The sequence below is a fragment of the Anolis sagrei genome, chromosome 1, assembly GCF_037176765.1.
Source record: "Anolis sagrei isolate rAnoSag1 chromosome 1, rAnoSag1.mat, whole genome shotgun sequence".
NCBI lineage: Eukaryota > Metazoa > Chordata > Lepidosauria > Squamata > Dactyloidae > Anolis > Anolis sagrei.
In genome coordinates this window covers 160,468,507-160,495,580 of record NC_090021.1, presented here as the reverse complement: position 1 = coordinate 160,495,580, position 27,074 = coordinate 160,468,507, and the positions used below count along the sequence as shown (strand labels likewise).

At 42.4% G+C, this 27,074-nt stretch overlaps 1 protein-coding gene across 2 annotated transcripts in view; it reads right to left on the bottom strand.

The window, feature by feature from the left end:
- The window catches only part of IQCA1 (IQ motif containing with AAA domain 1), a 115,427-nt gene extending 101,907 nt beyond the window's left edge, over positions 1-13,520 (bottom strand). For both annotated transcript variants that reach the window (XM_060783944.2, XM_060783962.2), the window contains exons 1-5: positions 13,275-13,520; positions 10,831-11,158; positions 8,866-8,985; positions 5,690-5,881; positions 1,796-1,867 (exon numbers count right to left, since the gene is read on the bottom strand). In XM_060783944.2, the coding sequence (XP_060639927.2) occupies positions 1,796-1,867; positions 5,690-5,881; positions 8,866-8,985; positions 10,831-11,158; positions 13,275-13,285 (723 nt within the window). In that variant the 5' untranslated portion in view covers positions 13,286-13,520. The remainder of the gene's footprint in view (positions 1-1,795; positions 1,868-5,689; positions 5,882-8,865; positions 8,986-10,830; positions 11,159-13,274) is intronic.
- Positions 13,521-27,074: the final 13,554 nt, after the last annotated feature.

The following is a 27,074-nucleotide window of genomic DNA, read 5'->3' as shown; positions in this document are numbered from 1 at the left end:
AATACAAACAGAATTTGGGAGTGATTGCCCTTGACATTTGGGAGTTGTAGTTGCTGGGATGTATTACTTACTTAAGTAAGTAAGTGAGTAATAAAAGTAGTTCACCTTCAATCAAAGAGCTCTCTGAATCCCACCAATGATGGACCTGGACCAAACTTGGCACACAGAACCAGGACCAACAAACATACTGGAAGCGTTTGAGGGAGGGGACTGACCCACCCAGGTAGGAGTTATAGTTTACCCTGCATTCAAAGAGCACTTTGAAGCCCACCAATGAAAGGTCAGGGCCAAACTTGGCACTCAGAAGCCTGATGACCCACAGAACATACCAGAGAGGTTTTGGGGGACTGATCCACTTGGGTGGGAGTTGTAGTTCACTTTGCAGCCCTCTGAAGCCCACCAAAGATGGATCTGGATCAAACTTGACTCACAGACCCAGATTGGCAAACTTTGAACTCTGGCGGAGTTTGGAGGTGACTGACCTTGGAATCCAGAAGTTATAGTTCACCCATATTCAGAGAACACTAAAGCCAGCAGATGACAGATCTAGGCCAAACTTGGGCACACAGAGTATTGTATGTCAGCCTGTGTTTGTGTCTAGTGTGCAGGGTGCTCTGGATGATGGGAGTGACAATGTGGTTTGTGTGTCTAATGATCAGGTTGCTGTGGATGTAGGGAATGACAATGTAGTTCATGTTCAAAGTGACTTCTCTGATGGGAATGTTCCTGAAGGAAATGGGGATGATGGTCTATGACCTGGGCCTGAATGTAACTCAGTTGATGAGTTAGAAAGGCCTGTATTGCTGCAAGAGGATACTCAAGGCCTTGAGCCTGGTCAGTTATCTTCTCCAGGTGCAGAAGTTAATGAGCCCTTGAGCAGAAAGACAAACAAATCAGACTCTAAGGTGCTCAGTCAGATTACACCAGAGGCTAGCAGTGAACCCAAGGCTGATGAAAAATCTGTTCTTGGCTGTCTGGGAAACACAGTAGAGATAGCTGTACAGAATCTAACAGCAGACAAAGCATCGTTGGATTCACATTAAGTTCTCTTTCTAAGTTCCTGGACTTTTGCATCTGACTGAGTCATGTTCAAGTACCTTGCTATTTATTGTCTTGGAAATCAAGAATCTAGTTTCATGGACTCTTTTGGACTATTCTTCTGCAATATTTGTTCCTTTTTCCTTCCTACCCAATTTGGATTTACCTTTTACTGTGGATTACTTTGTATTGCTTTGGCTTTTGTTATCTGCAATACACTGCTTGCTATTTTAACTCAGCTGTGTGGTGTTTTAAGTCAAGGGAATCCTGCTCTGGAGTGCAACCCAGACCCAGCATGGCCAACTTTGGATACTGGTGTTTGGGAGTGATTGACCTTGGAATCCAGGAGTTAAGTTCACCCGCATCCAGAGAACACTGAACCCAGCAGAAGACAGTTCTGGACCAAACTTAGCACACAGACCCAATGTCGCCAACTTTGAATACTGGAGAGGTTTGGGTCGATTGACTCATGATTTTTGGGAATTATAGTTCACCCACATCCTTATGCATTTTCTAATGGGAATATTCATAAAACAACGAAAGGAAGACTGGCTTTTCTATAAAAAAATAGCATTACACATTACCAAAATGAGCTTACTTAACATCCAAAAACAAACAATGCTTTTTTCAAATAGCCCAGGCATTGCTGGGTACCCAAGCTAGTATCTAATAAAACCTTCCCTTGTAACTTCATTTATATTATTGAATATTATATATTATTATTTACAATGATGAAAAAATATAAAGGAAGACTCACCATTCCTAGAAATATCATTTCTTCTTCTCTAATTTTCAGAGTTTTCTTCCACTGGTAGTATCCACGCCAATACTGCATTTTAATCAGAAATTTAATATCAGTTGCCATTTTTCTGACTTTTTTCACAGTATCAAGGAGATAAATAAATGAAGGCAGGAAAGTCAGACTCCACCAATCTAGCAACTGTGATTTACAGATTGTCATTGTTAGTAGTCAATGTTTCCTTCACAACTTATGGCAATTTATATCGTATTATTCTAGTAATTAGCCTGCAGTTCTACACATTTCTCTCTTCTTCCACTCATTTTAATCTTTTTCTTTTTATATAACTAGAACAATAATACCTATGCAGATACAATTAAAGATATATATTAAATAAACTGAACCCACCTTCCTTTTTCCACAAGCAAAATATAGCATACTTTTGAAATATGAATAATTAGTTTTTATTGATATAATAATTGGATATTCATCCAGAAGAAATTTCACATTCCTAAAATTAGCTAAAGATTATGGCACTGGAAGACACTTATAGGGCATATAACAACATATTCTATAAAAGTATGATATTTTGTTATTTTTTCCAATGCAGGAGCTAGCACTTTTAGTGGTTTGAATGTTGGACTATGATCAAAGAGAATTACGCAGATTCTGCTCAGTCATGGAAACCAGCTGGATGATCTTGGGTAGGTCACACTCTCTCAGCCTCATAGAAAGGCAGACAAATCTTGCTAAGAAAATCTTATGATAGGTTACTGAATCAGAAACAACTTGATTCAAGTACAAAAATGATCTTTTCCAAATAAAAGTTGAGACCATTTTATTTATTATTATTTATTTCCAGCATTTCTACCCCGTCCTTCTCAACCCCCAAGGGGGGGACTCAGGACGGCTCACACTCGGCAGCAGTTTAATGCCGCAGCATACAAGCAAATACAACAATGGAACAACAGTTTAAAACAATAAATAAATCGTTAAATTAAAATCAATGAAAAATATTTGTCAACCATATAGCCATTCCAGTCCAATTCCACATCCAAAGTGATATTATGCCTGCTGTCCAAAAGCCTGGCCCCAGAACCATGATTTCAGTTACTTCCTTTTTAGAATTCTACCAAAGTGATCCTGGCTTTAGGGATATTCCACAGAGCAAAATATGCATACTGTCTTCTTACACTACAGATGTGAGAACTGGACTATAGGGAAGGCTGAGCAAAGGAAGATGGATGCTTTTGAACTGTGGTGTTCGAGGAAAATTCTGAGTGCCTTGGACCGCGAGAAGCTCCAACCAGTCCATCCTCCAGGAAATAAAGCCCAACTGCTCATTGGAGGGAAGGATAGTAGAGGCAAAGATGAAGTACTTTGGCCACATCATGAGAAGAAAGGAAAGTTTAGAGAAAACAATGATGCTGGGGAAAAGGGAGGAAAAAGGAAGAAGGGTTGACCAAGAGCAAGATGAATGGATGGTATCCTTGAAGTGACTGACTTGACTCTGAAGGTGCTGGGGGTGGTGATGGCTGACAGGGAGCTCTGGCATGGGCTGGTCCATGAGGTCACGAAGAGTCAGAAGTGACTGAACAAATAAACAACAACAACACACACCACAAACATTGCTGTTCTCTACCACTTGTCAAGTTATGACGTCAGTATCATATTCTATTTTTTCACTAAAAATAGAGGTAATTCATTCAAAACATTTCTGACATTGGTTATAAAAATTGAAGACATTAATTCCAGGCAAATTAGTACATTTGATTATTTAAGACTATAGCTGCCTAGAATACTTCTTACAATCCATAACTGTTTCCTAAAGTGTGGGAAGCAAATACTATTATTTAGAAGCCAAGCTAAACACATTGTAGTAACAAACAGCTCATATAAATTTATGATAGTACTAAGTCTCTTGAGTGGAGTCAAACTCTAGCATGGAAACAGGTTCAATAGATCTCAATACTTTTTTGGGAAGGGGAGCATGTTAGGGAAGTTTGATAGCCAGAAAAGTCGTGTATCATTCTTTTTCTACCAATTTTATTTATTGTGTCAGGAGCAACCAGACAGTTGTATTGCATTTTTTTTAAAAAAAAACAAACAGACAAAACACAAAAGTTTGCAAGCTTGGTAGTTGATTAAATGTCCTTTGACCAGTAGCTGGCCACTTGGAGTGCCTCTGGTGTTACTATAAGAGAGTCCTCCATTGTGCATGTAGCGGGGCTCAGTTGCATTGCAGCAGGTGGTCTGTAGTTTGCTCTTCTCCACACTCGCATGTCGTGGATTCCGCTTTGTAGCCCCATTTCTTAAGGTTGGCTCTGCTTCTCCTGGTGCCAGAGCGCAGTCTGTTCAGCGCCTTCCAAGTTGCCCAGTTTTCTGTGTGCCCAGGGGGAGTCTCTCATTTGGTATCAGCCATTGATTGAGGTGCTGGGTTTGAGCCTGCCACTTTTGGACTCTCACTTACTGAGGTGTTCTAGCAAGTGTCTCTGTAGATCTTAGAAAACTATTTCTTGATTTAAGTCGTTGACGTGCTGGCTGATACCCAAACAGGGGATGAGCTGGAGATATCACTGCCTTGGTCCTTTCACTATTGGCCGCTACTTCCCGGCAGATGTCAGGTGGTGCAATACTGGCTACACAGCATAATTTCTCCAGTGGTGTAGGGCGAAGACACTCCGTGATCATTAAGAGCCACATCCATTGTTTTAGTGTGGTGAGATGTGTTCCACACTGGGCATGCATACTCAGCAGCAGAGTAGCATAGCCCAAGGGCAGATGTCTTCACTGTGTCTGGTTGTGATCCCCAGGTTGTGCCAGTCAGCTTTCGTATGATATTGTTTCTAGCACCCACTTTTTGCTTGATGTTCAGGCAGTGCTTCTTGTAGGTCAGAGCACGGTCCAGAGTGACTCCCAGGTATTTGGGTGCACTGCAATGCTCCAGTGGGATTCCTTCCCAGGTAATCCTCAGATCTCGGGATGCTTGTCTGTTCTTAAGGTGAAAAGCACATGTCTGTGTTTTAGATGGATTAGGGATCAGCTGGTTTTCCCTGTAGTAGGCGGTAAGGGCACCTAGAGCTTCGGAGAGCTTCTGTTCAACCATCTCAAAGCTCCCTGCTTGAGCAGTAATGGTGCGATCATCAGCATAGATGAAGCTCTCTGTCCCTTCCGGCAGTGGCTGGTCATTTGTGTAAATGTTGAACATGGATGGAGCAAGCAGCCCCCCCCCCCCCCCCCCCGGGCGTTTTTCTGTTTCTGACATCTGCTTATCTGGCCCTGGAACTCAACAAAAAAAGCTCCTGTTTTGTAGCAGGTTTCCTATGAGGCGGGTGAGGTGGTAGTCAATGTGATATTATACATTTTTCTCAGGAGGCAGTGGTTTACAGTATCATAAGCTGCTGACAGGTCTATGAAGACAGCTCCTGTGATATGCTGCCTTTCAAAGCCATCTTCTATGTGCTGAGTCAGGTTCAGCACTTGCGATGTGCTATCAAGGCATCTGGGAACTCCAGTATTATTTTCATTGGCTGAGTTCACTGAAACAGGAAGAATCATATTTAGGATTGATAGCAATCAGTACTTTCAAGGATGTTTTCCAGCATCCATCTCTGCTTTCTTCTCAAAAGTTCAAGAAGTGATGGTGGATAAACTAGCAGGCAGCTGGGGACAACAGAATAAGCTGATATTCCTCATTAGTATTTCCTGGATTTCTTGGAGTTTTGGAATATCCTCCAAATTACTCCAAAATTTCATAAATTCTGGACAGAGCCAATTACACAGTGAAATTGGGAGATATTGCCAACTTAAATTTAAATACAGAATACCATCGATCTGTATGTCTATTTATCAATCTACCATAGTTATTTGTTACATTTATACAGCAACTTTATACAGCAATTGGTATCTTACCTTTTGAATACATATTGCAGCAGTTTCCAGATCTGGACCTTTTGTGCCGTGAAGTCTGGCGAGCCTCTCTCTCTTTTCTTCAAGATAGATTTGCTTCATGAACGTAGCCCTGAGTCGGCCTTGCCGAGCTCGCTCAGCTATTTGAATGGCTCTAACAGCTTCTTCAAAGGGCATGACTTTCACTTGCTTTCGCTGGAACATAGTGCAGGAGAGTAAGAGAAAAATATATACCTTTAAGCAAATCCAAATCCAACCTCTTAAAATGGAAACCACTTTCCTTACAACTTTAACCCCAAAGGACAATCAAAGAATAAGTAATTCTCGGTGGGAATTCTGAGGACTATCACAACCAACCCATAAATGCATCTTCTACTCCCATCCTCTCTTCCTGCTAGAATGTTATGGGGCCAGCATCTGTGGAAAACATTATCAACACACCAGAATCCTTGGATTGTATTTCAATGAAATTACATTTCCCAAAGACAGCAGCAAGGAGGAGGACATATTTGGCTCAGATTTCAATTTAGGAAGGGAAAAAAATAAATAAAACTGTAATGCTTAACTCACAGTGGAGGTAAACACTACAAATCATTACATCAGTTCAAAGCAGGAAATTGCAAATTTCAACAATATTATTTTTCCATAGTAAGTAACTCTTTTTATTTTGTTAGAATTCTATAGTATGGAATAAATGAGATCATTTTAATATAATGAATTTTATTTGTATTAATTTAATAGCTACTTGTGCAGAAGTCATTGTTATTATGTTTGTGTTTAACTGTTAGAGTATGTATTTGTGATTGTAACAGTAGCTAAAACTGGAGTCATCTGGTTTGAATCCACAGTGAGCGTTGCCAAAGAGGCGAGGCTGGCTAGCTCATGAGAGGGAGAAGAGGGCGGAGCCAAGCAGGAAAAGTTATGTGCGTTTTTTAAAAAAACAGCAGGAGAGGCTTGGAAAGGTCTGAGAGAGAGACTTGTGTGTGAGCGGCTGGTGTTTTTCAGGCTGGGAGGGCTGAGAAGGGAAACCTGGCCAGATTCTTTGGTCAAAGAAGACTAGAGGAAGCCTAGTTAAGATCCCTAGTTAAGGAAGGACTAGAGATCAGAGATTTGATCGAGGGAAGATCAAATTGAAAGGCTATTTATAGTAGTGAAACATTGTTCACTAGAGAGCTTCACCCCAGTGAAAGTTAGCCACAAGCTGTGTTATCTGGAAGAGTGGACTGTATTATAAACCACGTGATATTCAAAGTTCCGTAAGTTATTTAGCAGCCTGCAACCATAAGCTTTGTACACAATAAACTTGTTATCTTTTGTTGAAAACCGTCTCATCTCAACTAATCTGCGTCTGTAGAACCAGATCTCATCGGTGGTACCTCAAATACCTCACGTTGGTGGCAGTTACCTTAATTTACAAATAATAATTGGCCTCCTCCATAATATACTCTTCTACACAATTGAGGCCTGAGTTAAATTCCCTCAATAACATCCACATCTGTACAATTGGTGGCAGCGGTGAGATTAAAAAGTGCCTGAGGTAAAATACCTCCATTATTAGGGTCTGCCGTTGCCAACCTCAGCAACACACAAGCACCTCCTTGCAATTGGTGATAGCGGTGGGGATCTTCAAAGATAAAATCCCTATACCCTGTCCATTGTTGTGTTCACATCTTCCCACTACTTATTCTAATGGACCCTTTAAATTGAAAGCCTACCAGGAAGCTGTGAAGCTGGTGATGATTACACATTCAGTTTTTCTGTGATTCTGCAGTAGACATTATAAGTTTTTATTGGGGGTTTTTTACACAGTGAAAGTTTAAAAAAGAAAAACTGAGAAATCTCAGAAGTGAATGTAGAGAAAGAAGAGTGGAGAGAGAAATAATAATAATAATAAATAAATAAATAAATAAATAAATAAATAAATAAAAGAGTTTTAAAAATACTGTGTAGATCTTCCCAATCTTCTTCTTTGTGGTTACAGTCATTCTATCTGTTTTTATTTATCCATTCGCTCCTCCTCTATCTTGTCTGCAGTAGATATTTTTAACTTCCTACTCCTTCCGGCCTATGTGCTAATTGCTATCAAAGAACCAAAGGAACAGCATCAAGTACAGGGCTCCCCTGTTGTGTCAGCACAACTGACTGCTGATTTGCTACTGAACCCAATTTAAAGCCCTAGTACAACTTACCTGTCCAAACGTATCTCCTTGTATGAGCCTACTAGAACTTTAAAATCATCTGGGGAGGTTCTGTTCTCAGCCCCACACTCTTTGCAAGCGCAATTGGTGGGGACAAGAGATAGAGCCTTCTCAGTGGTGCCCCCTCAGCTGTGGAACTCCCTCCCCAGTGACATCAGGCAGGCCCCATCCCTTCTAGTGTCCTTTGCACACAAGAATAAGTGACAACGGGCTTTGATAGTTTGAATATGGATTATAAACAAGGATCTTGGACGAATAAACTATGAACTTTATATGTTTTAATCTGTTTACTGTTTTTAATGTGTTTACTGACTATTTAGAAACTGCTTTAATTGAGGAGGTATGTTATTGTTTTTACTGTTGATTTTACCAGTTATTGAACTGCACTAGAGTTGTATACCGCTCTGAGTCCCCTGAGGGGGAGAAAGGTGGGGTATAAATGAAGTAAATATAAATAAAATACAGTTTTGCCTCTTTCAAATCCAAAAATGTTCCCTCAGTTGAGAAGTTCAGTATTTCTGTAGCAATGGGATGGAGACACTGGACCACACTGCAAGGCAGGCAACTGAGACCAGAGATCTCAGAGGTGAATGGAGCTGAGTTGTTGCTTGGATGACCAGCATCTAGAGTTATTGTAGGATTGATTATCAAATCTTTCCAAACTGCAAGTCACAACACATTAGTATGTCAACTGCAGTGTGTTGGTGTGTCACGCAAAAGTAACGAGAAACCTGAGTCTATGTGAAATAAGCAATAGATCATGCATTTTTAAAAAACAGAAGAAAAGATTTTCATGAGATACATTGTATTTCAATTCATTTCATTATTACAATTTATGTATGTATCTATGGTAAGGGGTTGATTTAATCTTCAGTTTGCTAGTAAAACTGAATTATTGTGTAACAAAATGATGCATATCTAAAAAGTGTGTCACTAATATGTTGGAAATGTTTGGAAACCTCTGAATTATGATATACTCACAGGTTCATCATCATATATTCCAGCATCCATCATTATCTGAGCAAGGATTCTCTCTCTCTCTTTCAGCACCTTTACTTTCTCTTTAATAAAATATCTTGGGATGGGGATTTCAATGTTTTCCTATAGGGGAAGGGAAAACATTTGTATAAACCATGTTGATCCTTTATTAATACTGTTAACAGTGCAACAATGCTTACCATTGAGGAACAAAGGATACCTCAGAGCATTCACCAGTAATAAGGTTAGATAGTGTGAGTGACCCAAAGTGTCCTTCCTTGTCTCCCTATCTGGATCCTTCTGTGACGTGAATGTATACTCCCTGGGATTTATTTCTTCTTTTCCCGTCAATCCTCTCTGAAGCTGGATCTACTCTAGTCTATATCCCAGGAATTGATCCCAGATTATCTGCTTTGAACTGGGTCATATGAGGGCATTTCCAGACAGGACTAAAATCTGTGCTGAAGCAGGTTTTAAAAACCCGCTTCTGCGTGGATTTCAGTCCCTATTGTACCCTAAAAAACCCGGGCTTTTGGGGCGGGGGGCTACATGCCACCCCAATTAAAATTGGGATGGCATATAGTCGCCCCGAAGCTAAAAGCTAAAGAAAATGTACCTGACTGCCATATATTTCCTCCTTGCATCCTCCTAGCAGGAGGAAATAATGGCTGAGGAGACAGGGGGGACAAGGAGGGAAATCCCTCCTCACAACTCCCCCCCCCTGTTTTTATTTGGCCCTTCCCATCTTTCATTTAATAATCTTTGTTTTCCCTTGTTTCTTTTTTAGAACACTTGCTAACTTCTTTGTGTTATTTATTTATAGAGTTTGTCTGAAAGTCATTCTTGACCCATAGATATTTCTTTGTACTTTCAATTTCCTCTAAGTTTTCTAGTTGTTTTTAAAAAAAATCTCTTTCCATTTCTCTTTCCCCCCACTGTTTGGCCTTTTTGAATGATTGGAACGCTTCTTTTTCTTCAGATCTCAATTTCCTTAATCTTTCATATTCCCTTTTATTTATGCCCTTTTCGGTTGTTATACATTTTTCTCTAATTACTGCCTTGAAGGCATCCCAAACTATGCTTTTTTCATTCCAGGTTAAAATATTGAATAATTTGTTCTTTTATCTCTTTTTGTCTCTTTATAGGTAACTTTTGGGTTAAATCGCCATTTTTTCACTTTGTTTATGGTATAAGGTAAAGGTAGTCCCCTGACATTAAGTCCAGTCATGTCTGACTCTGGGGTGTAGTGCTCATCTCCATTTCTAAGTCGAAGAGCCAGCGTTGTCCGTAGACACCTCCAAGGTCATGTGCGCTGTTACCTTCCCGCCGGAGTGGTACCTATTGATCTACTCACATTTGCATGTTTTCGAACTGCTAGGTTGGCAGAAGCTAGGGCTGACAGCGGAAGCTCACGCCGCTCCCCGGAATTGAACCTGCGACCTTTCAATCAACAAGCTCAGCAGCTCAGTGCTTTAACCCACTGAGCCACCGGGGACCCTGTTTATGGTATAGTTTCCCAATTTTAGAGAGGCGCATGGTCTCCTGGCCATTGTTTGTCCACCAAAAGTTCTTTTATTGGAATTGTGTTGTTAATGCCTATCAGGAAATAGTCTATAGTAGAGAATGCTGAATGTCTGTGTGAGCTGTCAAGTAAAATCCAGATTATCTGCTTTGAACTTGATTTTATGGCAGTGTAGACTCATTTAATCGAGTTCAAAGCAGATAATGTGGATTATCTACTTTGATATTCTGGATTATATGGCAGCGTAGAAGACCCCTGAATTAACAGCATGTGTGAAGGAATCAAAGTAACCAACTGAAATTGTGGGAAAACCCATGGCACCTCACCAAATTTTCACATAACACATAAGATGAAAGATGCAGTGTTTTCCAAAACAGAGAGATAAGAAAATTAAAAAAAACCCAAAAAATATATAATTGCCAGAATCATGTTAGCAATATACTTACAGGAGACAGTTTAAGATCCTGTAAAATGTCATCAAAGTAATGATATTCAGAGTAATCCAAGCCCACCATTTCATTCTTCAGTTCCAAGATACGGCCCATTACGCCATCCAGCATTTGCCGAATAATTAAGCGTTTTTGTGGGTGAACAATCTGGTCATAAGCAGCCTCCAAATTCCGAAATATTTGCACATATTTGATGTAGAAAGTAGCTAGCATTTGAAACACTACTAAGCGATCTTTCAGTGGCCTTTGGGACTTTTCTTCAATCTCCTTCTGCAGCAGACTGTTGAGGGATTCCTGGGCATCTGCCCATATTTTATTGTAAGTGCTAATTGAAAGAAAAAAACCCTTTAGTTCTTAAAACAAGTACTAAAGATACACATTGCCAGGAGAATACTTAGCACATATATAAATGAACATAAAACCCACAGCTCTGCAGAGCTATTATGGCATACATATTTATGCAATTTACTGTAGTTCCAATAGTTTTGTTTTTGTTTTTTGCCAGGGAAGTAATGCTACCCCTCTATTCTGCTTTGGTGAGACCACACCTGGAATATTGTGTCCAATTCTGGGCACCACAATTCAAGAGAGATATTGACAAGCTGGAATGTGTCCAGAGGAGGGCAACTAAAATGATCAAGGGTCTGGAGAACAAGCCCTATGAGGAGAGGCTTAAGGAGCTGGGCATGTTTAGCCTGAAGAAGAGAAGGCTGAGAGGAGATATGATAGCCATGTATAAATATGTGACAGGAAGCCACAGGGAGGAGGGAGCAAGCTTGTTTTCTGCTTCCTTGCAAACTAGGATGCGGAACAGTGGCTTCAAACTACAAGAGAGGAGATTCCATCTGAACACGAGGAGGAACTTCCTGACTGTGAGAGCCGTTCAGCAGTGGAACTCTCTGCCCCGGAGTGTGGTGGAGGCTCCTTCTTTGGAAACTTTTAAACAGAGGCTGGATGGCCATCTGTCAGGGGTGATTTGAATGCAACATTCCTGCTTCTTGGCAGAGGGTTGGACTGGATGGCCCATGAAGTCTCTTCCAACTCTTTGATCATATGTTACACCATTGCACAACAATGTCTTATTTAGATCTGCTCAGGCCTTGTCTGCACTGCCATATAAAATCCAAATTATCTGCTTTGAACTGGATTACATGGCACTGTAGACTGAGGGCCCTTCCACACAGCCCTATATCCCAGAATATCAGGGCAGAAAATTCCACAGTATCTGAGTGTGGACTTAAAATAACCCAGTTCAAAGCATATATTGTGGGATTTTCTGCCTTGATATTCTGGGATATAGGGCTGTGTGGAGGGGCCCTCTGGCATTTCTAAGCCGAAGAGCCAGCATTGTCCGTAGACACCTCTAAGGTCATGTGGCCGGCATGACTGCATGGAGCGCCGTTACCTTCCCGCCGGAGCGGTACCTATTGATCTACTCACATTTGCATGTTTTCGAACTGCTAGGTTGGCAGAAGCTAGGGCTGACAGCGGAAGCTCACACCGGAATCGAACCTGCGACCTTTTGATCAACAAGCTCAGCAGCTCAGTGCTTTAACCCACTGCGCCACCGGGGGCCCTTTTGGAAGTTTTATTTCCTGTTTAATTGTGCGATGCTTACTTTGAAAATAGTTGGCCCCTTCTACACTGCCCTATATCCCAGGATTTGATCCCATCAGGCCCGTAGCCAGGATTTCGTTTCGGGGGGGGGGGGGGCTAAAAAAATTTCAGGGGGGGGGTTTCGGGGGGGCTGAGTTTCGGAGGAGGGGGGGCTGAGTCTGAGTGAAAGAGGGTCTATCCTAGCAAACCTTTTGTATCATTACCCCAATATCCCCATGCATATGGGATATATTGATTATGGTGATCAGATCATGATATGAATAAACATAACAGTTTAAATAATGCACCAATAAGGCCTTTTCGTGAACCACCATGAGAATTTCGGGGGGGGGGGGGCTGAAGCCCCTCAAGCCCCCCCCCCCCCCACATGCCTGGATCCCATATTATGGTTACTCCAGATTATATTGCAGTGGAGACTCATATAACCCAGTTCAAAACAGATAATTTGGGATCAGATACTGGGATATAGTACAGTGTAGAGGGGACCATATAATTCAGTTCAAAGCAAAAAGTATGGATTATCTGCTTTGATAATCTAGATTATATGGTAGTGTAGAATGGGCATTGGACTCTTATCTCTAAGGGCTCTTCTACACTGCCATAACATCCAGAATATCAAGGCAGACAATCCAGATTATCTGCTTTGAACTGGATTATCTGAGTCTAGATAACTGCCAGATAATTCAGTTCAAAGCAGATAATCTGGATTTTATATGGCAGTATTGAAAGAGTTTAAGATATCTCCTTATAAGTATTCCAAACACCACCACCACCCCTAAAAAAACCCCCAAATGCTTCAGGCCCCAAGCCTTTCCTTAACTCACTTATGAGACATGGTGGAGAGGAGAGAAGCCAAGGCCCTTGAGCTCAGAATGCAAAGGAAGACGTTCCTGAGGAAGCGTAGGAGTTATGGAGCATAGATTAACCCTCCTTTCGGGTCTCCTCAAGGATGACAAAGGGAAGATGAAGCCCACTCCCCGCCAATACAGCCTGCAATTGCCGCTGTTGTTGTTACTTTGCAGGCTCCTCCTGCGGGGCCTTAGCAACCAGGCCCAAGCCTGCTCCCTTCCCCGGGCGGTTGCTAAGGAAACCCCAGGGCTGGCCCCGCCCCTCCTCCCCGCTTTGGCACGCCCCCCGCTTCTCAACCTACAAGGAGAGGCTGCTGCTGTGTGGACAGATTCACACAGCAGAAAGCGGCTGGCTGGAAGGAAAACGTCCCCCTCCCAACGCCTAGGGGAGCATCCACACTTTACAATTCGTGTACTTTCCACTGGCACGGCTCCATGCTGAGTTCTAGAGAGTTGTAGTGCTACAAGGTCTTTCCTCTGGTGCTTCTTCAAACTGCAGATCCCAGGATTCCGCAGCATTGAGCCATGGAAGTTAAAGTGGCGTCAAATGTATGGTTTGGAAGTTTTATTTCCTGTTTAATTGTGCGATGCTAACTTTGAAAATCATAGAATCATAGAATCAAAGAGTTGGAAGAGACCTCATGGGCCATCCAGTCCAACCCCCTGCCAAGAAACAGGAATATTGCATTCAAATCACCCCTGACAGGTGGCCATCCAGCCTCTGTTTAAAAGCTTCCAAAGAAGGAGCTTCCACCACACTCCGGGGCAGAGAGTTCCACTGCTGAACAGCTCTCACATTTATATTTACTTCATTTATACCCCACCTTTCTCCCCCTCAGGGGACTCAGAGACTCTGTCCTGGGCTCTGTCCAGTGACTCCGTCCTGGGCCCGGTCCTGTTCAACATCTTTATTAATGACTTAGATGAAGGGTTAGAAGGCAGTATCATCAAGTTTGCAGACGACACCAAATTGGGAGGGATAGCCAATACTCCAGAGGACAGGAGCAGGATTCAAAACAATCTTGACAGATTAGAGAGATGGGCCAAAACTAACAATACAGAATGGGGGACAATGCCTGGCTCGAGAGCAGTACGTGTGAAAAAGATCTTGGAGTCCTCGTGGACAACAAGTTAAACATGAGCCAACAATGTGATGCGGTGGCAAAAAAAGCCAATGGGATTTTGGCCTGCATCAATAGGAGCATAATGTCTAGATCTAAGGAAGTAATGCTACCCCTCTATTCTGCTTTGGTTAGACCACATCTGGAATATTGTGTCCAATTCTGGGCACCACAATTCAAAAGAGATATTGACAAGCTGGAATGTGTCCAGAGGAGGGCGACTAAAATGATCAAGGGTCTGGAGAACAAGCCCTATGAGGAGCGGCTTAAGGAGCTGGGCATGTTTAGCCTGAAGAAGAGAAGGCTGAGAGGAGATATGATAGCCATGTATAAATATGTGAGAGGAAGCCACAGGGAGGAGAGAACAAGCTTGTTTTCTGCTTACTTGGGGACTAGGACGCGAAACAATGGCTTCAAACTACAAGAGAGGAGATTCCATCTGAACATGAGGAAGAACTTCCTGACTGTGAGAGCCGTTCAGCAGTGGAACTCTCTGCCCCGGAGTGCGGTGGAGGCTCCTTTTTTGGAGGTTTTCAAACAGGCTTGATGGCCATCTGTCAGGGGTGATTTGAATGCAATATTCCTGCTTCTTAGCAGAGGGTTGGACTGGATGGCCCATGAGGTCTCTTCCAACTCTTTGATTCTATGATTCTATGACTCTATGCCTTCAAAGAATTGTTTCACACTCTTTCACACTAATTATATTATTAGCATTCTGAGATGTGGTCATCAGTGTATTTCTTTGAATCCTCAGCACATATTTTTAAAACACATACACACAGGATTTTATCATACATACAGACAATACAAACACATGCCTTTCATCATAGATATAGAAGCACATTGTACGGCACTCTAGTCGAGTTTGCCTACAGTATAGTTATCCCATTAAAACATATACTGTGAAATGCAATTATAGCATAGGCCCAGAGTCTTAGAAATGCCTCTTCAGATTTCTAAGCAGAGAGGGTGTGTGTGGTGAATCTAACCTTTTGTCAGGAAGGCCAAAGCCTGCAGTCAGTAGCTGACATGTTGAGAGATAGGCAGGAAAGCTAAGAGGGAGGAGTCAGCCGACTCTCGATTGGCTAGAGCAGTCAGGGGAGAAGCTAGCTTTTAGAGGGAAAAAAGGCTGTGTCTTTTGACAAGGAGGAGAAAAGAGCTTTAAACATCGTAGAGTGAAGAAGTATTTTAGGAAGAGGGAGCTGAGAGGAATTTAGACAGGGAGAGAGAACTTTTGAAGTGAGCCTTGGGGCTAGAGCATAGGAAAGGCAAAGGTTCCTGAGTCACTGTACATAGTAGGGTCAGTGAAGGAAAGCCTGGTTTGCTCTGTGAGGCAGTCAGTAGGCTGTTCTCAGGGATACACTGTGTCAGTGTAGTGAACAGTGTGAAGCAAGGGACTCACAAGAAACAAAAGTTAAAGTCTTAAGAGAAGACTGTTTGTCTAACCAGCTAAGCCTCTGAAACGCATTACGCTTATGTACCACTCTTATTAAGAGTTGATTTGTTCACCAAGTTTAAAATAAACCTGTTTCTAATTTTCATCTTAAACTGGTGTCTGCCTCGGTCTGTCACTCTCAATAGATCTCAGCAAGCCTAAAGTCAACTTAATTTCAGTCCAGTCAGCAAGAGAAGCAGTCTTTAAAGAAGAGCAAGAGCTTGAATCCACTTTACCTATTTCACATTCACACTTATGTTTTCCTCAGACATTAATTGAGGTGGTGGCGGCGAAACTACCAATTACATCAGTAATTAACACCGTTAATACAGTTGGTCACTCGACAATATTACTGAGGTGGGATAAGAGAGTTTTTCCCCCTCGTCATAGTTATTTATCCTTGTTAAAGTAGTGTCCAGCTGAACGTTAATACTTCACACTGGTGACCAGAGGTGATATAGCTTGTCCCCCTGCTCAGTGTGTCGCTTATCTTTATTATATTGGTGGGCAGTGGTTGGGATTGTGTTTCCCCCCTGCCAAAGATATCGTTGATCTTCATTCTTCAATTGTTATTTAAGAATAACAATTATGCAATAAGAACTCATTTGACCACAGTAAAAAAAGGCAGAACATATTTAGTATCCTATATCCGTAACACCTGGGAACAGAATTTGGGATATCCAATATTTTTTCAGATTTTGGAATAATTTGCAAATGATGATAAGACCTAACTCCAAAGCAAAATGTGTTGATGTTTCACATACACCTTATAAACATAACCTAAGGGTAATTTATGTACAATATTTTCAATAATTTTGCACATGAGGCACAATTTGAAAGCAAATATATCATTGCCTCAGCCACCTATATGGACAATTTTGGAGTACTTTGGAATTTGAAATTCTGGATAAGAGATGCTCAACCTGTACAATTTTATTCACATTAAAAACTATTACATTTGAATGGCCACAGGTTGCAAAAATATTAAACACGGCACATTTTCCAAATATCACTGTTTAATTTCTATGTTTCTGATAGTTGCTTTGTACAGAAATAATCTTTCTGAAGTGATTAATCAATAAGGATGCTTCCAACTGCATTTATCCATACTCCTCAGGACGATCTGGCAGGAAAACATCAGTTGTATTTTATTCTGTTTACAAAGAGGCAGTAATATTGCTATTTATATATATTTTTAACTTGTATGCAGAACACATCATGCAATGTGCGGGGCTTGATGAATGCAAAGCTGGGGTTAAGATTGCTGGAAGAAACATTAACAACCTCAGATATGCAGATGACACCACTCTGATGGCCAAAAGCGAGGAGGAGCTGAGGAGCCTTCTAATCAAGGTGAAAGAAGAAAGCGCAAAAGCCGGGTTGCAGCTAAACGTCAAAAAAACCAAGATTATGGCAACAAGAATGATTGACAACTGGAAAATAGAGGGAGAAACCGTGGAGGCCGTGACAGACTTTGTATTTCTAGGTGCAAAGATTACTGCAGATGCAGACTGTGGCCAGGAAATCAGAAGACGCTTACTTCTTGGGAGGAGAGCAATGTCCAATCTCGATAAAATTGTAAAGAGTAGAGACATCAGACTGGCAACAAAGATCCGCCATAGTATTCCCTGTAGTAACCTACGGATGTGAGAGCTGGACCTTAGGGAAGGCTGAGCGAAGGAAGATAGATGCTTTTGGGCTGTGGTGTTGGAGGAAAGTTCTGAGAGTGCCTTGGATTGCGAGAAGATCCAACCAGTCCATCCTCCAGGAAATAAAGCCCAACTGCTCATTGGAGGGAAGGATACTAGAGACAAAGTTGAAGTACTTTGGCCACATCATGAGGAGACAGCAAAGCCTAGAGAAGACAATTATGCTGGGGAAAGTGGAAGGTAAAAGGAAGAGGGGCCAACCAAAGGCAAAATGGATGGATGGCATCCTTGAAGTGACTGGACTGACCTTGAAGGAGCTGGGGGTGGTGACGGCCGACAGGGAGCTCTGGCGTGGACTGGTCCATGAGGTCACGAAGAGTCGGAGACGACTGAACGAATGAACAACAATATTTTTTAAAAAACATTAAACCTAAGTGATTGCAGGTTGCAGAAAATACTGAGCATTGCACATGTTCCAGCTATCAATGTTTAGTTTCTAATTTCCTGATATTTACTTTTTACTATAATACAGAAATGACCTCTAACCTCCAAACTGATTAAACTTTGACATTGTTCTGGTGTTGATTTATTGTGAATATATACAGTGACCCTTGCAAAATGTTAAGCCAAATAGTTTTCTGAACCTTGTGCTAATAAATTACTTGGTTAATAGCCAAAGGTCTAGTTTCAGTCTTCCTTTTTTGCCCCCAAACATCTGGTAAATGTTAATTGAAATTTGCATTGAGTGCAAGATTTATAACACTATCTGTTTTGGACTGACATCCTATATGAAGGTACAGATTATGGAGGCAAGAAAGCCCCATTGTTTTCCCATGGAGGGAATACAATGTGCAATGCCAAATGAAGTTTGACCTGGTTTTGTTTATAGTACTTTTTAAGCCATCTAAAGCAACTGCATGAAAGACATAACCTGGGGATATTACTGGTTAGCAAAATTTTGTGGCATGAAATCAGTTTTTTAATGTCAGGCTTCCCTGAAGTGACCATGAATCCCAATTTAAGTCATTGTAATCAGCTCTCTGCTCTCCAGACAGCCAAAACCCCAGTAGCCTCCAGATTCATTACAAGGCAAACCGAACTTGTCAGGAAGGGCAGATTATTAGGCAAGGTTACTGCCTCAGGGCAACACAACTACTGTGGACCTGAAATCAAAACTCGCACTCATGATGAAGAACAGAGCTAACTGCCAATCCTACAAATTGCAGCAAAAGGGGAAAGACATTTATAAGGAAAAAAAGTTTTGTCGTACAGGTTTAATATCCCCTACACAAAATGCTTGGGACAATGAGTGTCCTGTAATTTGTTTTTCAGATTTTTGGGTACAGATTGAGTATCTCTTATCAGAAATGGCTGGAACTCGAAGTTTTTTTTGGAATTTGGGGGATATGGGAGTGTCTGTATTTGGAACTACATACACAATGAAGTTCAACAGTGACAAATGCAAGATACCCCACTTTGGCAGAAAAAATGAAATGCAAAGATACAGAATGGGTGACGCCTGGCTCGAGAGCAGTACGTGTGAAAAAGATCTTGGAGTCCTCGTGGACAACAAGTTAAACATGAGCCAACAATGTGATGTGGCAGCAAAAAAAGCCAATGGGATTTTGGCCTGCATCAATAGGAGCATAGTGTCTAGATCTAAGGAAGTAATGCTACCCCTCTATTCTGCTTTGGTTAGACCACATCTGGAATATTGTGTCCAATTCTGGGCACCACAATTCAAGAGAGATATTGACAAGCTGGAATGTGTCCAGAGGAGGGCGACTAAAATGATCAAGGGTCTGGAGAACAAGCCCTATGAGGAGCGGCTTAGGGAACTGGGCATGTTTAGCCTGAAGAAGAGAAGGCTAAGAGGAGATATGATAGCCATGTATAAATATGTGAGAGGAAGTCACAGGGAGGAGGGAGCAAGCTTGTTTTCTGCTTCCTTGGAGACTAGGATGCGGAACAATGGCTTCAAACTACAAGAGAGGAGATTCCATCTGAACATTAGGAAGAACTTCCTGACTGAGAGAGCCGTTCAGCAGTGGAACTCTCTGCCCCGGAGTGTGGTGGAGGCTCCTTCTTTGGAAGCTTTTAAGCAGAGGCTGGATGGCCATTTGTCAGGGGTGATTTGAATGCAATATTCCTGCTTCTTGGCAGGGGGTTGGACTGGATGGCCCATGAGGTCTCTTCCAACTCTTTGATTCTATTCTATTCTATGATTTTCAATGAGATATCTTGAAGATGGGGTCCAAGTCTAAACATGTTTCACATACAGGCAGTGCCCAAATTACAAACAAGATAGGTTTTCTAGGTTTGTTCGTAAGTTGGAATTTGTTTGTAAATCAAAACAGGCACATTTTTAAAGTGTAACTCCAGCCAAATAATATATTGTGGCAAGTTCTTGATGGTATGGGGATACCAAGCCACCTTGTCTATCTCCTGAGGAATCTATATAACGACCAAGTAGCAGCAGTAAGAATAGAGCACAGAACAACAGATTGGTTCAAGATTGGGAAAGGAGTATGGCAGGGCTGTATACTCTCACCCAACCTATTCAACTTGTATTGAGAACACATAATGCAGCATGCAGGGCTTGACCAATGCAAGGCTGTAGTTAAAGTTGCTTGAAGAAACCTTAACAACGTTAAATAAGCAGATGATGCCACTGGAGGAGCTGAGGAGCCTTCTAACCAAGGTGACAGAAGAAAGTGCAAAAGCTGGGTTGCAGTTAAACATCAAAAACACCAAGATGATGTCAACCAGACTGATTGATAACTGGCAAATAGAGGGAGAAAACGTGGAGGCAGTGACTTTGTATTTCTAGGCGCAAAAATTACTGCAGACGCAGCCTGCAGCCAGGAAATCAGAAGACATTTAATTATTGGGAGGTGTGCTGTCACGCGCTGGGCCTATAGCAATTGGCTTTTGAACAGGATGTGCTTTTTGTGCCCAGCGGGAAGCCAGGGTGCCTCGAATGAGTGGCCCTAAGGATTTTCCTATACAGAGTCTTTAAAAGCTTGAAAAGTTTAACAAAGTCCTTTATTATTGCTTAGGTCTTCAACAAAACAATCAAATACTTCTCAGATCTTCAACAGGTCAAACAAATACTTCAAGGCTTTGAATCAACTGGTGGCTTTCTTAATCTTGTCCACAAGGGACAGGCAACAGGCTTTGTGAACGGTTTCTTTTCTTTAAGAGGAAAACCCTTTCTACACTTTTAGAGGAAAACCCTTTCTACTTTCTAAACTTTGCTGGTGTGGGCTCTACTCCCGGCTACAAACTGCTTCTTGGGTCCCGAGTATACCTACCAGTCAAGGCTTTGTAGATTCTCCAGCTGGAGTTCTTTGGAACTGTTTTCCCCCAGAATTTCATAAGGAACGAAGCTTCTCTACAGGTGGAGCTGATTCACGTCCTGTAGCTAAGCTTTCAACTGTAAGACTGAGCTAAAATGGCTCCCTTTCCTTCCTGAACTCTGGGGAAAGGGGCAGAACTAAAAAACCCAACAATGATAGGCAGGTAGCTGCAAACCAAGGGAAGCCACCTTATTGCAAAATGCATGGAACTTTGGAATACATGCAAATACTCAAAGAAAGAAAAGGAAGTTGGAGCTCCTGGTACAGCTGTACCAGCACAGGAGGAGAGCAATAACCATTCTCAATAAAGTATTGAAGAGTAGAGACATCACACTGGCAACGAAGATCTGCATAGTTAAACCAATGGGATTCCGCGTAGTAACCTATGGATGCGAGAGCTGGATCATTAGGAAGGCTGAACAAAGGAAGATAGACGCTTTTGAACTGTGGTGCTGGAGGTAGATTCTGAGAGTGCTTTGGACCGCAAGAAGATCAAACCAGTCCATACTCCAGGAAATAAAGCCTGACTGCTTACTGGAGGGAAGGATATTAGAAGCAAAGATGAAGTACTTTGGCCACATAATGTTGCGTGTGCACGGGTGATACACCTCCCCCCGCCAACCCAAGAAAAAACCACTCACACCAGGTATTGGGATAAACAATGGCCACAACTCATTTATTGATAACAGGAACAAGGGTTGGCAGCCATGCATGGGTCCTGGATCAAGATCGGGCAGCCCACTGCTGTCCGATACCGCAAGTCACACAGGGGTGCCGCCGGCACAATACCGGGCCCAATGCACTCGGCACCCCTGAGACACCAGACGTTCCCCCTTCACCGCTGAGGGGGGGATACCAAACCGGATCCAGGGCCCATGCCCACGCCAACCAGAGTTGTGATGAAACGCATGAACAACAGCAAGAACAGGTAACTGTGACAACTGACAAAACAAACTAACAACAAACAGTTCCCGGAACCATGCAGGGTGGGTGGGTGGATCAGCTGCTGCCGGCCCAGTGCTGATGGTGGGCACAAGGGCAGCCTTAAGTAGGGTGCCCACGAGGGGGGAGAGGCCAGCTGTGGGCTCTCCTGCCAGGAGGCGTGGCCGGCAGCTGATAGGGCCACCTAATCCAAACCGCGGGAACTTTCCCACTGGGTGAGGGGGCTTCTGGGAAGAAGAAGCCCCCCTAAGGCCAAATGGCGGGGGGGGGGGAACACCCCACACCGCAACCTCCATGGCCTGGTAAGTCAGGCCATGCCATGTAAGACAGGAAAGCTTTGAGAAGGCAATGATACTGGGGAAAATGGAAGGAAAGGGGAAGAGGGGCAGACCAAGGGCAAGATGGATGGATGGTATCCTTGAAGTCACTGGCCAAGAATAGATGCTCAAAAGTATAAGCATGCCCAACATGGACTGTACAATGAGTTTTATACAGCAGAGGGTATCCTTTGTTGACATTGTCTAAGTTTGAATTTTTCCCTCCCTTGTCCTCAGTTGGCTGGTTGGTGCTGGTTGGTGCTGACTGACTATAATCCCAAATGCTTGAAACCTTGAACTTGACTAGAATCCTAAAGGCTTCAAAATTTGAAACAAGATTTGTAATCCAAATAGGTGACATACAACTTAAACAGGAAAAAAAAAAGATCCAAAACCCAGAACTCATGCCTCGGAGCTTCATAGATAGGCGACTTGATACATGAAATTCCACAGCTGATCTCCACACCAAGCAAAGCTTCAGATTCCTTAAGAAGTCTCCCTCTTACCTAAACATCATTATTTCCCACACCTGAGCTCCCTTAGTTTATCTTTCAGTGTTGCACCCCAGGCTTGGAGACGCCTATGACCACAGCACCATACACGAGTCCAGAGTATAAGCAAACAGTTTATTGTAAAAACACCTAAAAAGTATATGATAAATCAGGAATAAAGTCTAGCAATAGGTGATAATCAAACAGGAATCCAGATGTCTCTTACAGATCCAATGGTAATCTAGTCCAAAGATAATCTAGTCCAAAAATCACAAATACAGCTTAAGTCCACAAGCAAAATATGTACTGAGTAAAGCTGGAACAGGAATACAGAAACAAGAACATGGAAAACTTCCAGGATGCTTAAATTCAAAACCAAGGCTTGACTTGAATCAAGAACCAGAAAATTCAGGCCTAGCTTCTCAGTCGAATGCCACGTTGCCTGAACTGAATTTAGAATTCCCACAGACTGCTAATAAACAGACATGAAGTCATGGTATATTCCATGGAGTTTCCATATCTGTTTCCCACAGAGCCTTGTTGATCTAGGGAGCTGACTATCTGCCCTAATCTGTAAATGTAATCCCTTGCTTAGTTCCATATTGCCAGGTGTTGTTCCGTAAGAATTTTCTGCCAGTTCATCTTAACTTGAACCCTTATCTATGTTGTTTCTGCCCCCTGGCCTTGACGTTCAGAGGCAATCGCATTCTCTTGACCTGTATCACTAACAGAGGCAATTGCGTTTTCTTGGCCATTCATTTTGCCTGTATCACTTTGAATGCCAGGAAAGCCCATAAACCCATATGGCCTCGGAAGCCCATAACCCGTCCGAGTCTAACTCATCGGTGAACCCTAATGGCCATACGATGCCCCTAGCTGTTTTGACTGCTGAAACTGATGAGTTACAACATTTAGTTTCTGAGAACAATGAATCTGTCTCTGCTTCACACTCTCCCATCTGAGCCACAAACACTGGGTTATCGGTAACCCTCTGGTCTCCTCTACATTCCTTTAACAGTCAATCCCTGGGAGATTCTCATGAGAAACATGGTCTGTTTCCCCTACAACAGATGTATCCAAAACATCTTGAAAAACACTTTTTCTTTCCCCCACAGAAGTAACAGCCCTTCACAGCCCTCAACACTGCCTGCGCTCCTGATTGGTAAGGAGAAGGGCTCAGAACAACTCACTCTGTGATTGGCAGTGGCTCTGATGATGTGGCTGGGAATTCCCTCCCATCAGGGTGGGAAAAACCCAGGGGCTGCCCAATCATGGATGGAGCAAGCAGCCCCCCCCCCCCCCCCGGCCGTTTTTCTGTTTCTGGCATCTGCTTATCTGGCCTGGAACTCAACAAAAAAAGCTCCTGTTTTGTAGCACGTTTCCTATGAGGCGGGTGAGGTGGTAGTCAATGTGATATTATACATTTTTCTCAGGAGGAGGCAGTGGTTTGCAGTATCATAAGCTGCTGACAGGTCTATGAAGACAGCTCCTGTGATCTGCTGCGTTTCAAAGCCATCTTCTATGTGCTGAGTCAGGTTCCTTATCTTGGCACAGTTCATAGAGCAGTTGTTCTTTGGCAGCTGTCATGCCTTCAATGTTGATGGAGATTATTGTCATGGTTGGTCCTGAAAAGGTCCGTTGGTTGTTTTGCTTGCATGCTGCAAGTCATTTCTGCGCTTCTGGTTGCTTCTGGAGTGAGAGAATCAGCCGTCTACAAAGTGTTGCCCTATGCCCGGATGTCCCGCAATCCTGCGAGGAGGCTTCTTTCATGTCCCCCAATATAGCGGTTATAGCAATAGAGCTTAGTAACATTACAATTGCCTCTATACACAAACCCCCAAATTAAGAGTTCCGTTTCTCCTCTCCTGAGATCTCTGATAGCCACCAAAGGATGGTAGTAATTGGTGAATTTAACAGCCATAGTTACATATGGAGCTATACTCAGGTGGATAAAAATGGAGGGGTTGTCCTTTCTTGGGCTGAATTGCATAAACTATCATTTATTCATGATAGTAAGTCCCCACCATCCTACAACAGTGGGAGAAGGCAGTGAGGATGTACCCCAGACCTCCTATTTGTGAATGACAGTATTGTGCAGCAATGCACTAAATCAGTGGTACCACCAATACCAAACACACAGCATTGTCCAATAATATGCCAATTATTTCCAACTGTAAGGGCTCCAGAAGTTCAATCACCGGGACTTTGGCTCAGCTGGCTGGGAGTCAGCTGCATTAAGATCACTACTGACCAAAAGGTCATGAGTTCGAAGACAGCCCGGTTCATAGTGAGCTTCCAACCAAATTTGTGTAGCTTGTTGTCGACATTTGCAGCCCAAAAGACAGTTGCATCTGCCAAGTAGGAAATTTAGGTACCACTTTGTGGGGAGGCTAATTTAACTAATTTACGAGGCCATAAAGATCAGCGAGCATGCGGGGAATGTGGAAGTACTTCATCAGTGTCGCAGATAGACGGTGAAGCGACAGCTCCTCTTGTAGCCAGAAAAAGCTGGAATGTTAAATAGCCTCTGACTGACTGTCTATATGTGCTGTGTGTCTAAGGCATTGAATGTTTGCCTGTATATGTACATTGTAATTCGCCCTGAGTCCCCTGCGGGGTGAGAAGGGTGGAATATAAATACTGTAAATAAATGTAAATAAATAAATCAGCTTCAGAGAGGCAGATTGGCCTAAATTCTCATATGTTAGACTAGATTATATCAGTCACCCCAATCCCTGAGGAATACGAGCATTTTCTTGAAATAGGATAAAATGAAATGACTGTAAAATATTTTGTAACATATTTCTTTGCTATACAACTGTTCATATGTTTATCATGGGAATGCCTTTAAAGCAAATAGCACTGTTTGACAAATTAACAATATGTAATTTTGATCTCATCCATAAACACTACTACATGCATGTAAGTCAAGTTGGCTCCCCATATATTTTAAACTGGGGCCTACACAGAATTTACTACATGGATTTTATTTGGGGCAATAAATTACGCTGTTTATATAGCTAATACACAAAGGATGAATTAATGGGTTCTCTTTGCTTATGATAATGCCTGTTTCTTCTGGGAGTTTTGCTTAGAGGAGGATGAAAGACAAGAATTCAGACAATATATTTATCATTTCAAGCTGTATTCTGCTATCCTTAGCCTCCATGGAAGTCATAAACGCCTACAGAGAGTTTAGATAAATGGTTTTAATGGTAATTTTATGTTTGGATAACCAAGGTCTTAGGGAATTCATGTCTATGTAGGGGAGGTTTGCCTTTGTATTCATTGTCTCTCAGATGGCTTGTCCCAAGCACAGATGGTTGCAAGAGGTTGCAGAGATTATTCATATGCTACATGAGCCATAAGCCAGTGGATCGAACACTTTATCCTTCCACTAATTCTTCCATGGCCCAGTATTCTACAATTATCTCTTAACCCTTATAAGTGTTGTTGTGTTGTTACCATACTTTCAAGTGACATCCATTTGTTAAAAAATGTCTACTAAACAATAAGAAACTACCCTACATACCTATGTATAAGTCTAGAGATTTCAGTCAAAAATCAACTCAAACTTGGGCAACTTATCCATGGGTTATGTAAGTACTGCCTTTTAACTCATACTTAAAAAGTAAACATCTCTGAGTAGAGTGGAGCAAGGCGGAAGCTTAGTTCATCTTTAAAGGTAAAGGTAGTCCCCTGACATTAAGTCCAGTCATGTCTGACTGGGGTGTGGTGCTCATCTCCATTTCTAAGCCGAAGAGCCAGCGTTGTCCGTAGACACCTCCAAGGTCATGTGGCCGGCATGACTGCATGGAGCGCCGTTACCTTCTCACCGGAGCGGTACCTATTGATCTACTCACATTTGCATGTTTTCGAACTGCTAGGTTGGCAGAAGCTAGGGTTGACAGCGGAAGCTCACGCCGCTCCCCGGAATCGAACCTGCGACCTTTCAATCAACAAACTCAGCAGCTCAGTGCTTTAACCCACTGCGCCACCGGGGAACCTAAAAAGAAGCACTGACCAACCTACCCACCCTCGCTGTATGCCATGGCACTGCTTCTGTTCTTTTTGAATGCCTGGGTGGGGAAATGGTAGCAGAGGCAGTTAAGGGTGACTAGCCCCTAAGGTGGCATTGGTGATTTTCTCACTTCACAAAATGACCCTTGACTAGGGACCCATCCAGACACGCCTTAAAACTAAGACCTGCCTCTGTTTCACTCAGACCTGCCTCAGTTTCACTGAGTTTTTTTAGGCCCCTGGAGCCTGAAAAACCAAGATGGCTCCCCCCTCCCCTAAAACATTAAAACAACCCCAAGAAAGTTGTTAAAACTTACCCAACCGCCATTATGGTCCTCCTTGTATGCTTCTTGTATGTTAGTTGAAGTTAAACTTCAACTAACAAAACGAAGTTTAACAGTGACAAATGCAAGATACTCCACTTTGGCAGGAAAAACGAAAT